The 16,815-nt window shown below is 45.4% G+C and overlaps 1 protein-coding gene across 1 annotated transcript in view; it reads left to right on the top strand.

The window, feature by feature from the left end:
• The window catches only part of Enpep (glutamyl aminopeptidase), a 58,821-nt gene that overhangs the window by 19,601 nt on the left and 22,405 nt on the right, over positions 1 to 16,815 (top strand). The window contains exon 10 of the mRNA XM_010641509.2: positions 8,424 to 8,503. Coding sequence (XP_010639811.1) covers positions 8,424 to 8,503 — 80 coding nt within the window. The remainder of the gene's footprint in view (positions 1 to 8,423; positions 8,504 to 16,815) is intronic.

Here is a 16,815-nt window from a genome sequence, read left to right as displayed (position 1 = left end):
CCACTAAGCCTCCTCTCACTTGTTTCTCTAAGCAGGAGCCAGGAGATCGGATCTCGGGTAGGGCTCTCCCCGATTGGCAGAGGCAGCAGAGTGGCGAAGCCCAAGTCTGCGCCGACGGGGGCTCCAGGCCCAGAGCCTCGAGGGCGCTGCGGTCCCCAGGGTCGCGGTCGGAGCCTCCGTGTCTGCTCCTCCGGGAGGACGCTCAGGGAGTGACCCGCGAGGGACGAATAACAGGGCTGCAGGCCCTGCGGGAATCTGGAGGCGAAGCAGAGAGGCCAGACCCAGGCTGAGGAAGGGGAGGCCACAGAGCAAGGAGCCGCCCTGTGCCTGCCCTGGCCAGGTGCCTGTCGGGCCTGCAGAGTGGAGGCCAGGGGAGGACAGAGCTGGAGACTGACAGCCAGTGACCGTGAGAGCTCCCAGGACAGCTGCAGTGACCCCAGGGACCCGGAGCTCTCGTGTCCTTGTGTGGACCCACAGAGGGGAGTTAAGGGCTCCCCACGGGCGGGCCTCAGGGCAAGGACCAGGCACCTGGCCAGGCCTGGCTGGAGAGGGGCTGCCTCAGAAACATTCCCTTCCTGGATCAAGACAAACCAACTCAGGGTACTTTCTGGTCAGTGCTGAAGGTGGAATTCAGGGCCTTCGCACTGAACTATATCCATACCCCCTTTTCATTTCTTATTTTGAGACAGGGTCTTCTTAAGTCACTAATTTGCCCAAGGTGGGCTCTGACTGGGATTTGCAATCTTCCTGCCTCAGTCTCCCAGAGTAGTGGGATCACAAGCATGTGCTACCACACCAGCCAAGTTCTTTCTTTAATATGAATGGGCCATCAAGGGTCACAGGATACTGCAAGTATATAAATAAGCATAAAAGGTTAAAATCTCATGTGAACAAACAAATTAAAACCCTCACTCTAGAAAATGCATAAGGAAGGAAACAACATAAATTTCTGAAATTATTCACAGGTCAAAGAATAAGACAGGACAGTGTGGTACCTTGGTTTATGAACTCAATTCTTTCCACGATTCTGGTCTCAAATGAAACTGGACAGGAACCCAACCAAATGTCCCCATAGGTTTAGTGTCGAAACCTACCACTGAATTTGATTTGGTTCTCTTCCGACTCAGTTTGCAGCCAGAATCGTGGAAAGAATCCAGCTTGTGAACTGAGGAACCGCCGAACTTGGCAAAGACAAACAGAAAACACAGAAGGGATCTAGAAGATGTTTGCTTGTCAGAAAAATATTAGGCCACCTAGAAGTAAATTCTCCAAAAATGTTGTGCAAACACACATATAGCTAGGAAATATAAAAGAGAAGACATAGGTGGAAAACCTAGTATCAGACTGATAGAACACAGAGAAATTCAAGGGGTGAATTATATTTAAAAAATAAAGATAGAAGGATTCTGATTAAGAGGTCCCAGCACAAAAAGGAAAAGCAAAAATCAAAAACTGGGCTGGGGCTGCTGAGTGTAGAGCAGGTGCTCAGTGTAGCCAGAGCCCTGGGTTCAAGGTGCGGTGTCAAAGATTAGACAGAAACAACAGTGAGAAGAGGCCACCCCTAGATTCGCCCTCAGGAAGCTTCAGGTGGCAAAGTCACCGGTTAGCTCGGCGTGGACCCCACGCAGCAGTCCTTGGGGCTGATCAACAATGTCTCCTACGTGTGCCAATGCGGAATCGCCCGGTCTTTCCTGCTCTCTGCAGCCAGACAGACCGTGTCGGTGTGCAGACACTTGTCCGGGAAATGCTTTCTGCGTCACGCTTCTCAGAAAGTGGCTTACCGCAGAGGTGGGGCTGCGAGAGGATAAAGAGACCATGAATCAATCCAAAAAGAGGAGGATGTGAGACACAGGGTCCCGCCCGGGACGGCCACCAAAGCACATGCTCCTGGCTCCCCCGCTGTGGTGGGACCCAGTGCCGGTGAAGGTCAGGAAGCGGGAAATCTCTCCAGGACCTGGCGGGAGGGTGGGCTCTCCCGAGGACGTGCTGAAGGCCATGCGCAGGCACAGGAAATCGAAGACCAGTGGGAAAACTGTGACCAAAGGTGTGAAGAAGGTAGAGCGATTGTGTGCTGTTGGCAGAGAATAAGAAACAGGGACCCATTTGGCTATGATATCAGGAAAATGTTTCGTAAACGCTACAGGGCCATGAGACCGGGCAGAGAGAAAGAAATCTCCACACGCTTCTTGGTTGCGATATGCATGGTTTCTTAAATGTTACTGATTGGCTTCCAGTTTGTGATCCAGCGGTGGCTCCCAAGTAAAGTTGCTGTTAGGGGTGGAGTAGACTGTACACATGGGCTCTCTTAGCGCAGACCAGGATGAACAGTGGAGGTCGGAGAAAAGGCAGAAGGAAGTATGACACCAACTAACTAACCAACTAACCAACCGACCAACTAACCACCTAACTAACCTTCTGGTGGAAGCGGCTCTTCCCAGCGCGGTGCCCCCTGTTGTCAGGGACCTGGCTGGCAGCTCGCGCTGGCTGTGATGGGAGGACCCTGTGGAATCGAGCGGGTACCTTGCCGCGCCTCTGGGAACCGCAGGAGGCAGGCAGCAGCAGCTCCTGTCCCAGCTAGGACGGCGCTCACACCGCAGTCGCAGAGCAGGAACGGTAGTGTGAGTATTTTAACTCAAGGTGAACGTGTAACCCAAGCAAGGAACTCTGAGGCATCACTGTGTGTCTTTATGTTTTACGAGAAGAAAGTACTCTCAGTGGCCTGATCGCGCTTTCTCAGGGATAAGTTAACGCGTGTGGTCTAAATGAAAACAGTCAGACTGCAGAAGGACTCAGACCCAAGCATTCAGAAGCAGACCTCTGAGAGGTGCTGGTCGGGCCGCGAGAGGAGACTGGCTTTTTAACACCACTTCTAGAGTTGGATTAGGGAGGGGCTGAGGTACAAATTCTCCTGAGCATTTAAGCAACTTTAATTTGATTAATTAGATAATTAACCCATCCATGTACAATTCTTCTAAACATGACTAGTTAAAATTGTATTAAATTAATTTCTAACTTTAAAATACAAATAACCAAGGAGGTTTATAAGTCTATTTTTTAAAAATTCCTTTATACTTTTATAAATCTAATTAAAACACAAATTTATTGCATCACGTTTTGAAAATATTTTATCATGTTAAAATCAAACCCATCACTTTATCAAATGACATTTTTCTAGACATTTAAACATAGCTACTGATTTACTGTTTTCTAAGTACCTCAGTTAAAATTACAAATCCAGAGCTGGGTGTGGAGGTGCACACCTGTAATCCCAGCACTCAAGGAGGCTGAGGCAGAAGGATTCTAAATTTGATCCCAGCCTGGGGAATTTAGCAAGACTGTACTCCATCTCAAAAACATAGAATACAATAGGATAGAATAAGGGCTGGGGATGTAGCTCAGTGGCATCGTGCCTGCCTGGCAAGCGCAAGGTCCTGAGTTTGATCCCTGGTACAAAATAATAATAATAATAATAATAATAATAATTAGAGTGGTATAAGTCCATTTTGGAATGCTATGAAGTTATTTTAGTACAGTTAGCGCCATTGTTTCCCATTATTTTTAAGGAAGTCAAGCCTACTGCCTTAATGTAATGTCTTAATAAGTTTTTTTTATAATAATAGAATAAAATAATAAAATAGGGCTGGGTATATAGTTTAGTGCAAAGCCCTGGATTCAATCTCTAGTACCAATTCTTTTTATAAATCATAAATCCATTATATCTTTTTGTTTAATTTGCTGCATTTAAAAAAAATGCTTCAAATAACATAAAAGCTGACAAAGCATGTACAGCATAGCCTGTGACCCCCAAACTGAGCACATTTAAAAGACTACAACTTACCTAAAGTCTTACCACTACAAACATTTCTGTGTAAGTAAGTAGTTATTTCTGTACAGATTTCTGGGGCACCAACCACCCCTTCCCAGCTGGAAGTAACAAAACCAGTCTCAGGCCTCCCCGGCCTGGCTCTGTCCAAGGAAACCCCACTCACCGCTTGGGACGCTGTCCCGGCCTGGCTTACGCGGCTGTGTCCTGTACGCTCAGAAACACGGTTGCACCCCTGGTCCCTGGGGGTGGAGAGAATGCCCACGTCCGCAGCTTACAGGAGGAGAGGCGCACAGAACTCGGCTCATGGTGTCAGTCCGTGGTCCCAAGCAGAAGCAGGACGGCAGAGGGGCCCGTGGAAGAGAAGGAGCTCGCGCCGTGGCGGCCAGGACGCAGCGGCGAAGGGAGGAGAGAGGAGGAGGCGGTGCCCCCAGGCCACCCCCAGTGACCCCTCAGACGAGGCCCCACCTCCTACGGCACAGTCAGCTGTGGACACACGAAGGGATTAGTTCACTGGTGAGCACGGCGGCCCGTGATCCAGGCCTCTTCCCAACGCCCCGCAGGGGACTCCTGAGGGACGCTTAGGTCTGCGCCGTTTCTCCCGAGCCCCATTTTGGCTGTGCCCCTTTCAACTTTCAATACTGTACTTGGTTGGGCAGCGTGAACTTCATGCCTACTCCAAGGGTCCTCTGGTCTCATTGCCTGATCCTCACTGAAGGACACTTGTCCTCTTTATTGCCTTCTTACTGGGTTCACGGACACGATTTCATAACCATACGCGTAAATTATCCCATCGGTGAGCCACACGAGGAAGGAAGATTTCCAGGTGCGCAGCACGGGTTTCATACACTGTTGAGTAACTATAACTGGTTCCTTTCGAGTAACTGTTTTATATTCCAGCACGTCAGCGTGGCCAGTTTTTGGACTGCGCAAGCCTGTAGATATTAAAATCTTAAAATATTTCCCCTCTTGTGAAGCAGGCTCCCCTCTGGAAGGTGACTCAGTCTTTAGCCTCTGCTGTCACACGGGTCCCGACTGCGCCAAGGTCACAGAATGTGTTCTATGCCCAGGATGCGGTGTTCAAGGTGAATAAATTCACGCGTGGAGTGGCCCTCTGGGCTATGAAAACACGAGCTGTGACGTGCACAAAAGCCACGGAGCTCAAAGGCACCTGCCCCGACTTGCAGTACACAGCACTTGCTCACACGATTTCAGGCACGGACGAAGCTGAGAGTGATAAAGGAGTTAGTTGTTCAAGGTCACCTGGAGACTGGCCCCCAAAGCCTGGTTTGAACACAGGCAGGCTGGCTCCAGGGAATCGCCAGCACCGAGCTGCGGGAAAGTGTGGGAGACGAGGTTAGGGCAGCACCCCCTGCACTCAGGGTGAGGAGACAGAGGGCTGCACGGGCTCCAGGGGAGCGTCGTCAGGGTCCTGCCTGTTTGTCAAGGTTCCCGCGCGGGGGTGTGGAGGGCAGATCTGGGGTGAGAGTGTGGGGAAGCCAGGAGACCCCGGTGAGAGGTGCGGAGCCATGAGCAGTCAGCAGACGCCGGGCGGCCCTGTGCGGAGGGCCGAGGACTGGGGTGGAGCGAAGACTTTCTCATGAAAAAAAAGCAATTTGCAGGCGATCCGGTCAGATGATTTGCGGAGAACAAGCTCCCCTTAGACCTCCGTGTTCATCTTGTAGGATGGGGGTCGAAACGTATTTCGAGAGCAGGAAGGATTCGCTTGGGCCTGCTTTCAGATTTTAATTCAGTTACTAGAATCACACCGTAGGAGTCTCTGGCCATCATCCTGTAAAACTGCTGCTTTTATAGTCACTGTTTTATGGTCTAGCAAAACTGATTGGACTTACTTAATGCTGCTAGAGTCTTTGGCTATCACAATCAAAAGGAAAAATATTCTCCTGCAGGATGAGTTTCCATTGGGGAAGTTTCCCTGTAATCATCCTGTCCCTGGCTGTACCCACAGATTGGTAAAACCCAAATCAGCCCACACTGGTTCTGAGTCCACGGGACTGGAATTTTTTAACCATTCCTTGGATGTGAATTATTTTCCACACAGATAATTTTATTACCAAGTGAATTAGATATGTCATCAGACATAAAGATACTTTTAAAATAATAAATTTTTAAGTTTTATTCACTAAGGCCTAGAGAATGGGGCTATATTAACATTTACACTTTGTTCTCTCTAATATTTGTCTTTATTTTCTGCCCTCAAGTATGATTTTTATTTTATTTACGCTCATGAAGTCATGATTTTTAGTAATCATTTATCATAAAGTCAATATATCCACCCTGGTTTTGTAAGAAAACAAGTTTCATATGAATAGGAAAAGGAACTTTAGAAAATAGATTCTTCCCTGTGGAGAGCATTGTTAAGAATCAGTCTTAGCTGCTAACTGAATAAAAGGGATTACAGCAAAAGTGGTTCTTCCTTATTTTTCATTTTATTTAAAAAGTCTAAATCGTCATAAGTGCCTTCGTGTACCCAGGAAGAAGTCGGTTCTTTCCCGCGGTCTAAGGTTTGAGGCCCTTCCCTCCGTTCACCTGTGCTCCGTGGTAGGTGGAGTAGCCGCCTAGGTCTTGCTGCGAGTGGAGCGGTCGCCTCTGAGGGTTGCTCACTGTTTAATCAGAGATTAGAAACACTTAGCAACAGAGTTGTGACGCAAAAGACACAGCCGGGTAGAGTACTGGGTTAGTCCTCCTGGACCTGCACCGTCCCGTGTCAGCGGCCACTCTGCCCTGCACGGAAGGACTCCCCTCCCTCCCTCCTTTCTGTCGCTCTCTCTCTTTCCTCTCTCTCTCCCTCCCCTCTTGTGGTACAGCGGACTGAACCCAAGGCCTCTGTGTGCTGGCCCAGTGCTGTAACACTGGGCTGCATGCCCTGCGGCATTTCTGGGTCCTGCAGGCTTCCAGCCTTTGAGGGGCCTGGCTTTGTGAGTAGGCAGCACCCTGGGGCTGGGTGTGCCCTGCTGGGGCAGTGAAATTCAGTTTCCCTGGAGAAAATGAGATGAGCCAGGTTTACTACGAGTGGAGCCTGTTATATACCCAGGGTTCCAATTATACCTTTAAAAGATGAATTCTGGCCCTCTTGCATTTTAGATGGCGTAGAGAATACTCTATCATTTCATTTACACAATTTTCATTTCTTGACATTTTACGTTCCTAAATCTGCCATTTTACTCTGTTTAGAGAAGACTAAATCCTATAACACTAAAGTTACAAAGTTATAGAGCCTCAACCTATCCCTTTGTCGTATGATGTGTTAGACCTCAGGGCAGGGTTTTTGTACCCGGCCTTTGTGGTACAGCTTCCAGCCGCCGTAAAGCGTGGTGTTAGCAAGGACAGCCGGGATTCGAACTCTCTGCTGTGCAGTGGGTCTTCACTGGCTCTGCTGTTTCCTCCAGGCCGGTCCTGGGGAAGAGGAGGAGGGAGGAAAGGTCATTGTACAGCACCGCCAGGTAGCCCATCAGAGTGAGATATGCAGGATGTAGCAGCTTAAAGATGCTTCCTGTGAAGGATACACGCGAGTCATGTGGAGGAAAATAGATGCACCTTGACACCATAATGTGAAGTGAAATAAATCAGTCACAAGAGCTTAAATATTGCGTGGTTTCGTGTATGAGAACAAAGTGCAAAGGAGGAGACGGACAGTAGGAAACAGGAAGATAGACCTTGGCCGCGGCGGCAGAGAGATGGAGGGCAGGGCGGGCGGAAAGGGGAAGTGAAGTGAAAAGAATTAAGATGTGTGGTGGACACACACAGCTCTCAAAAAGGAGTGCAGTGGCCATGCACTCAAGCATGTCCGTAAAAGTTAAAATGACAACGAAACGCTTCCTGTCTGTCTCAGAGAGCAGCGAGGCCTTGGGTCGGTGGCTCTGAAAGCGTTGCAGAGAGGCCACTGCTGTGAACCGCTCCCGGCAAGGGCCTGACGGCGGTGAGCGGGTAGCATTCGAATCCAGGCCTCTGCTGCGCGGCCTTCCCTTGGGTGCAGGCTCCCCACGCTTCGGGCCTCCCTGCCGGGGTCCTCGGCTTCACGAAAAGGGAGAGGGGCTGTGGGAAGTCACTGCCTGCCATGCCTCTCATGTGCTGCTTTGCGGAAGTTCACAGATTGCCTTTTGAATGCTAACGTTTTATGTTCTTTGGCGAAAACTGCAGCCTGCTGGAGTTTAAACGTGTGTGCGTGCGCAGGAATGTTCAAGGCTGGGTGTTGTATTTATGCAATTTGTGCTGTATCTTTATTTCAAGGACTCAAGAATAACTTTCCTGGGCCAGGGATTTAGTTCAGTGGTGCTGCCACCTGCCTCGTAAGCTCAAGGACCCGAGTTCGATCCCTGATACAAAAATAAATAAATAAATAATAATAATTTTCCTAGCTTTAGCTATTTTTTGATGCCAATTTCTGTATCTTATGGATTTATAGAAATTCAGAGCAGTTACATGGGCTATTTTTATACCTAAAGATATTAACTGTGTTAGTTGCACACTGCACACAGGGCAGTTAATTATAATGAAAATGTGCTTGTCTATTGTTTTTATTTTTGAAATTTTATCTTTCGATAATAAAAGTTAAATTTTTCTTTCTTAAAATTTTTAGTTACACATGGAACATTCCAGTTAGATGGACCGAAAAAAATCTGTCAGACATTACAGTCTACAATAGGTCAGAAAAAGGAGGTAACTATCAATTGATTTATTTCTTCTTTGAATTGATGTGCTACATTAATCTACTATGAGCATAAAAATCAACAATAACATTGACCGTTATGTACATTTTGGCTAAAAGTGATTTCTTAAATAATTTGCCAGTGATTCCAAAGCTACATCTACAACACGAATCTTACTACTCTCAGATATTCATCGTTTCTATGATTTACCATGAGTGATAGAATAATATATACCACAACCAAGGACAGGGGTACCTACCTGACTGAAGTATAAACTGATTTCCTCCCTTTCTTCCTACTGAATAAGTGAGCCATTGAATTACTTAAGATATTATTCAATGAGCTTCTTTAAAAAAATGCTCTGATTTACTCCAATCATTTTTTAAAAATATGTTTCTGTGTTCTCTTCCCATGGATTTGTCTTTTCCTTACTTGGGAAATCTTATATGAAAACAGGGAATTCTTATCACAGACCTCCAGGTCATTGGGAAAATAATAAATAAGGCAGGTTTTAGCACCGGTCCCAGAAGATTCTTGTTTTTCATACTTTTACTGCTGTACTTGTTTCGTGTTTCAAATTGTGCTTATCGAAGACAAGGGGGCCTCCTCTTGCCTCCCTCCCTCCCCTGGGGACTTTGTCTCCTAGTAGCCTTTGGCATGGATTCTCACTCCGGCCCTCTTAGGCTAAAAGTGGAGCACTTACCCTCCTGTGCCCATGCCTACAGCCATGGCGTGACCCTCCAAAATACTAATTGTGTCTCGATTCTTCTGGCAAGTGGGTTTTATCCTGTTTCCAGTAAGTTAAAAGAAAAACACGATGTAAATACAACCCACGTGTCACACAACTCATCCATTTGCTTTATGTGTTTGTTTATCGTCCTACGAGGGCCTCTGTCCCCGAGGTGCGTCCCCAGCCCCGCAGTTCAGTATACAGTCCGCTGGTTTTGTTACATTCACAAACGTGTGAAATCATCATCCCAGCCAAGTTTAGAGGATTTCATCACCTCCGAAACCCAGTGCCTTCAGGTGTTGCTCCTCTATCATCCCATATCCCGCCCTAAACAGCCACTAATCTCGTTATGCCTCTAGAGATTTACCTATTCTACACAATGGCATATAAATGAAATCATGTAGGTAGCATTTTCTGTCTTTTTTCAAATAACGTTTACAGGGTTTACCCATGTTGTAGCCTATATGAGTGCTTTATTCCTTTTTATTGCCAAGTTATATCCCATTGTACAGATAAACCACCTGTTCTTTACCCACTGATGAGCTGACAGATATTTGAACTATTTCCACCCTCATCTTCCGTGAATGATGCTGCTGTAACCCTTTGTGTACAGGTTCTGTGGTACCTCCAGTAGGTTCTCTCCTCCTCCTTTTCTTTTTTATTCTTTATTGCCAACTCTTGTGAGTATGGTTTTGCTAAGTACTCCACCAGCTTTGAAAGTAAGGCTGCTTCCTCCAGGGCCTCCTTAACAGAGACCACTGTTACAGCAGTGTTTTCCCCTCATCATGTGTGTCAGCAGTTATTATAACATTCTGGTCGGCTGTTCTCTTGAAGTCTTCCAGAAAGCCCAGGTGTTGCCATTGTGTCCTCGTATTTGCACACCTTTAGGTCGGGTGTGAGTACCAGGTTCTAGCCCTTGTTCCATCTTCTTCCCATTTTCTTACCCATAAGCACTTTTGCCAAAGGAAAATGGAGAAGAGAGAAAAAAGGCACCGAAAAGTCTATAACAGCACCAGTAAAAGGCTTAGAAAGAAGGCTAGGACTTCACTGGCTGGTTTTCAGTGGGTTTGACATAACGATGAGCACACACTTTCCCCATTCTTCACCATGTTTAAATGAAGGCTGGAAGAAAGTCTTGGCAGCAGCTCGATTCGCTATCTACAGATTTAAAAACATGAATAATTCATCTATCCTGACAGAATCTACCCGGCACTTTCATAGAATGGGGATAAATGTATGCAACTGAATTTACCAGATAACCAAGACTTCCTTTATGGATTTACTTATAAATCAAAAGTTCAGAGTAAACATTCACTTTATACTTACTATGTATTTACTAAGTAGACCCTTTGGAATGCAGAATTTAACCCCAATTAGTTAATTCTCTTAGGCAAGGGCTTATGGCACAGCCCATAACCCAATACTGGGGACGGGGTGTGACGGGAGGGTGGCAAATTCGAGGCCAGCCTGGGAAACATGGCACAGCTCTGTCTCAAAATGAAACAGAGAGGCAGGTGTTATTAAGACTGCCGTACGCAGATGCAGGGGTGCAGGGGGCATGGAGACAGTGCCGGGAGGCGAGGCACCTGCCTTCCCATGTGGACGGCAGTGCGGGCATGGCCAGCACAAGCACACAGTAAGAGGACTTGGGGCGCTGGTGGGACGACTCAGACAGCCTGACTGCGGGACAGGAAAGTCACCTCCAAAATGACAGCAAGCCAAGAGGTGAGGAGCTGCTCTAGAGTGCACTGGGTGACAGGGCCTGAGCTGAGAGCAGAGGCCCGGAGTGGGCGTGAGGGGCTCCCCGTCCCCCTGGGCCTGTCTGTGCCTCTCCCCCACTGATGTCCCTTGAGGAACAGAGCTCTCTCGCTGTTGTCCTTGCTGTCTTCACTCTTTGCAGAGCTATCAGTAGGTCTAATGCTTCCTTCTCGAGCGGGAGGATGCAGAAGTGAGGGAGGGAGTGGAAGGAAGAAGGAAGGAAGGAAGCACTGTGATGCTCACCCAGCCCTGATGGCAAAGCCTCCTTTATCCGGGACTTCAGGACCATGACTGGTCACTTAGCCAGAAGCAAACTAGACCTCTCTCTCTACTTCACAGTGCCTGCTCCACTTTCAGGCTGTGTACTGACTTCCTGTTTCCTGTTTGAGGACATCTTCCCTCCTGTCAGGGCCCAGATGACACACACTTCCCGAGGGTGCTGAGCGGGCCTTGGCTCACGTTACCCACTGCCCCACCTCCTGGCTTCTGTGCTGATTCACCAGCTAGAAATTTCCCAGGCAGCAGAGGGACGGCCCCTGAGAGCTTTCGTTTACAGTCACCTTGGACATGATCTTTCAAGTATTAGAAAAAATGAAACTTGTAATTTTCAACAAACAAAGAGGATTTCTACCACAAAACCTTTTCTGGCTATTCCAACATATCCTAAAAATATCTTTTATTTTAATAAATACTAACTGGATCCCATTTTGAAAGGATTTATTCTTTCCAAATAAATTTATTCTTGCCAAAGCATTACACATTTCTTTATTCTTACTGCTGTTTCCTCATCGAGATTTTGCTATAAAACAGTCATTAGAAAGACTTTTTCTATAGTAATTTCATATTAGCTTCATTGGTCTTTATTCCTGAGTTGTTGCACTGTACTTTAAACAAGAAAATTGTAATTTAAGCTGCATAAGACCGCTCTTTAAGCTCCTTGAAGACACAAACTACACACCCTGTTTCTTGTCCTGTCCACATAATGACAAGGTCCTGTGCACATCCTAGGGTCTGATGGGTCCTGGTTAGCAGGGTTGTGTGTCAGTCTGTTGTATTTTTGGAGATGGCCTGTGTATGCTTTACTTTTGTCTCTCTCACTCCAGGGTCAGCGTCTCTCTTGGCTGTCAGTGCATCTACATTTAGCAGTATATTATGTTTTTGCTTTTAATTTGCTGCTCTCTAGCAGTTAGTGTGTTTTCAGGGAGTCAGTCTCGCAAAAACAGGATCTTCTCACAGGCATTTGCTGAGAACATGGCTGAGAGAGCCCAAAGTCCTGAGGGAAGCAAAGACTTTGAGGTAACCGAGATGCCCCTGGACTCTTCATATGACCAGACTCCGACTGTCACAGAAATGGGGCTTGCTTAAAATTTCTAATAGCAGTATTTAATTATGTAGGCCCCAAATAATGACAAGCATATATTTTCACATACAAGGAACAAGAAGGAAGGATTTTCTTCATTTTTTTCTAGCTAAGCATCACGGAATGTGAAAACTTTGGGTGATTGTGGATTCGGTTTTGCTGGTGTAGAAGCTCAGTTCCTCTGTTCAACTTTGGTCAACCTCAAGTCTTGGAAGATTTATTCACCTAAACCAAACATGCAAGAGATTAACCAAGAATGCTAATTTGTTAATTTACACAGATAAAATATACTGGCCTAGTGAACCAGTAAACTCGTGTCAGCTAATTAGGTGTCTCTTCCCAGGAAGAAAGTTTACTTAGTCAGGATTAGAGGAGAGTTAAGGTAGATCAATTATTTTAAAGATGTCATCAAGCTGTGATAGCCAGATATATTGCATTATTCAAGTGGGCCTAATTATTGCATTTAGAAACTATCAATGGTGGCCAGATGCCATAAAAGTTCCTTGTTTGTGCAGTAGTTCAGAAAGAGATATTCCTGGCTTGCCATCTCTCCGAGATGGCTCGAATCCTGTTTTCTCCCTTCTTGTAGTTCTACAACCTGCTGGTGTTGGCTGCCTTTGCTGGATCTTTTGTATCTTAATAGAGGGCCACACCCTAGCTGTGCATCTGTTACTCCTGCCTGTGTTTTGTGGCCACTTCTCAGCCTTGTGTGGCTGCCTAACCACGAGGGAGGCTGATGCATGTCGTCTGCATGTAGCCTGATTCTGCTCCCGGCAAGCAAAGGGAGTTGTGTGGTAAGCAACTCGCCTTATTGTCTATCGGACCAGACCTCGCAAATGCCTGGGTACTTTGTAAGCTCCGCTGGGCACCTGCTCTCCTGGGCAGTTGGAGACACATGGGCACATCTTTGCTGTCCGAATCTCCTTCGCAGTTGTTCTTTGCAAGCTCCGGATGCGCCCTGATGAGAGTCCTTCTTCATGACAGGCAGGCTCCACTTTTCCAGACTCTCGTACATTGCGTGTTACATATTTAAACTACATCTTTTTTTTCCAGGCAGGTACTGCACACCATGTAACAGGAGTTGAGGGAGACCTTAAAATCATTACTGCCCCAGTCACGAATGCTTTCTTGAATGGGTTACCTGCTGGAGGTGTTACAGGATGGATAACCAGTCCATTTGTAGTAGAACAGGTTAGCCTCAGTTTCAGGGTTTGAAGATTTCTACCTTGACCCCAAATTCAGTGGTATATCTTACTTGAAAGGTTTAGCTCTTGAAACATACTTTGTATATCATTAGTCCCAGAGAACTACTCTTGAACCTTTTAACTTTTTTACTGTTATATGTGCAGAAAATTTAAAAGATGGAAACTCTGTCACTTTACTCAGAAAAATAATTTGCTTAAAACAGTAATGCCACACTGCCTTTAGATCACCAAAGAAAAATGTTCCCCTTATGTAAGATCTCATGTTATCACAAGTTATTTGTCTAAGGTTTGTTATAATTATTTATATAAAATAATAACAATAGAGCATTGTCATGCATGCACCTTTTGAAAAGGCAGCCGTAAGTTTTCTCTATCATTTAGACAATAATAAAAGGGAAAAATTTCTTTGAAAGAGTCCCCACCCAGAAAAAAATTCACTCAGCACTTTGATACACAGAACTGGTAAGAAACAGAACAAAATAATTTATAAGTTGAGAAATAGAATGTTTTTTTCAGTACCAGGAATTGAACTCAGGACCTTGCACTTCCAAGGCAGACTTGGTTGCACTGAGCTATATCCCAGGCCCAAGAAAGAGAATACTATGTGGCCATTATGCTTACATTTTCAAACATGCAAATGAAATTGCAGAGTATTAAGAATATAATTTCAAATTTAAAAATTGCTAATCATAAAGAAATTGCGTCCAATGATCTATGATGTGTGTTTGCATGTATGTGTACATGGAAGGTATACATACATGATGAAACATGTTAACTGTGATGAGCAATTTTTATGTTCTTCCATCTACTTTCTTTTTCATATTTTCCAAGTGTTCCACAAAGAGCACAATTATTTCTGTAATCAGAAAAAAGCCTAAAAGGAACGTACACCTGGAACAGGCATCATTTCAGCCCTCCTTCCTCATGTAACTAAGCTACCGAAGAGTGCTTTGCTGCCTACCACTGCCCTGAATGGAGTATGCACTTGGAAAGCCCTTAACTGCCGACTTCCTGGTCTCAGCTTCCTCATGCATACTGTGAGAAAAATCACAGTAACTCTAGACAGGCTTAACTGGGCACACATAAAGCACACTAAAATACTGCAGTATTTAGATGGATTGCCAGGAACGTCTCAATGTTATTTCTATTTGCTTTGCTTCTATTTATAGAGCTGGCAGTGTATCCCCTTTCATAATAATGGGGATAGCCACCATCTGTTGGACACATAAGACACAACGTTGTGACCAACACTTTGCCTACATTATCTTATTTCATCTGCCCAGCAGCCCCATGAGGGGTTTTATCCATATTTTCCTCCTAGTGAACTGGGACACAGCAGGGCCAGGTGATCTGGCCGAGGTTACCAGATAGTCAGTCTCAGAGAAAGGATTTTATCCCAGGCCTGTCAGCCTCAGAGGTTCATGTTCTTTCTTCTGTAACATATGCTTTATGCTTAGCAAGAGACACTCCTCCTGATACAAACATCCAAAGGGTAAGGTTGCCAAAAGATTAGCTTCCTTTCAACAACTTGTCCAAGGGAGAATGACAAAGAAAGATTAATACCACAGGAGTGAGGTAAGGGTTTATAATTTGTCAAGCACCTACTCTGAAAGGTCCTAAAGAAACTTATTGTCTTGTTGAAGAGCTTATTCATGTATCATGAAGAACTACTGTGTCCTGGACATCTTCCAGACCTTGCAAATGCCTCCAAAATTTAAATCATCTTTCCTCCCTAACTGTCCGACCCTGCTGTCCTGTAATGACAACACCATTATTTATCCAATCACACAAGCACACTTCCTTTCCCTTGAATGTTGACATCATCAGAAAAAGGTGTGTGTGAGGCATCTCTTGAATACATCACCTTCCTCCTGTTCATCTTCACAGTAGAGTAAGCCCCTGTCCTTTCTTGCCCTACACCAGTGATGGTGAATCTTTTAGAGACACATGCCCAAATTGCAACTCCACACCCGTTTATTTATTGCAAAGAGGTAGCACTGCAATTAAACCTGAATATTGAAGTTTTAGAGTAGAAAAAACAACCCGTACATTAACATCTTTTGTCTTAAAAGAAAAACAAATAACACGTGTGTCCTGGTTCACCAGCGCTGCGCCCAGAACGTTACAGTGGATTCTAACTTCGTCTTCTGGTGTCTAGAATCTCCTATCGCTACCAAAATAAATGTCTCCCATATTGCTAGCTTATAGACTTGAGGCTGTTACTTCCTTGCTTTAAACCTCCTCTCTCTTCCCCCTTTCGGAAGATGGATTCTCTAACGTGGCGTACGGCTCCTCACGTCAAAGCTTCAGCTTTATTTCAAGCTGCAACTTGGATTTTCTGGGATCATTGCCTACATTGCCTCTCACTCAACCACCTGAAATTCTTCAAATACTCTGCTTCCACACCATTATTCACATTGTACATGTCTGTGCCCCTAACATCGATGTGAACGGAGAAGCATGGGAATAACGCTAATTATAACCCCGTCATGGCACAGCTATTTTTAAGTGTGCGTGTTTTACCTAAAACATGAGTCTCTGTTCCTTCAGGGTTGGCTTCTAAAATCTGCTTCCTCGAACTCTGTATAAATGTTGGATGTCACTTTACAAAGAGAGTTAATCTGGTGAATCCATTGATTAAAAAAACACTGTTATAGCAAATTGAAGTGAGGAAGTCGGAGGCATTACAAAGATAAATAAAATGGGGAGGCAAGTATGGAACAGATTATACAATCAAGAGCGTTGTGTTTGGATTCTGATGGTATTTCAGGCTTCCTTGGCATTTGAAAGGCATTGCTGATTCTCAGATCATTATTCCGCATAGCAGTAACCACCTCTATCGGCTTCGATGGCTGATGTTAACACAGCATTGTTGTACAAGTTTACATTTTTATCCCTTCCCCAGGCTGCTCAGTGAATATTCTTTACATAATTAACCCATTATGGTCAGGAATATATGCATTAGTCACAGAAGGCCTGGACACTCTGTCTTTAGGCGATGTTCTCCTTTATTGAAGTATTGGCCAGCACAAAATTATTTCACTCATTTGGCAAGCTTCTGCTAGTAAGAAGTGTAAGTCACAAAGGACAGGATGTGTACTGACATTATTTCTTTTTCAGCTTCCTCCAGTGACAGGCTGAAGTTAGGCAACTAAAGAATTAGGCTTTGGGGCTTCGGATTCTAATCAAACTTGACTCCTTGAGCTAATATTTCTCTTCTTTTCCTTTTTGCCCTCTGGGTCTAATTTCGCTGTGTTTACAGTATATGC

The sequence above is a fragment of the Fukomys damarensis genome, unplaced genomic scaffold, assembly GCF_012274545.1.
Source record: "Fukomys damarensis isolate Sample0158 unplaced genomic scaffold, DMR_v1.0_HiC HiC_scaffold_25, whole genome shotgun sequence".
Classification (NCBI taxonomy): Eukaryota; Metazoa; Chordata; class Mammalia; order Rodentia; family Bathyergidae; genus Fukomys; species Fukomys damarensis.
This window is presented reverse-complemented; position numbering and strand designations above follow the sequence as displayed.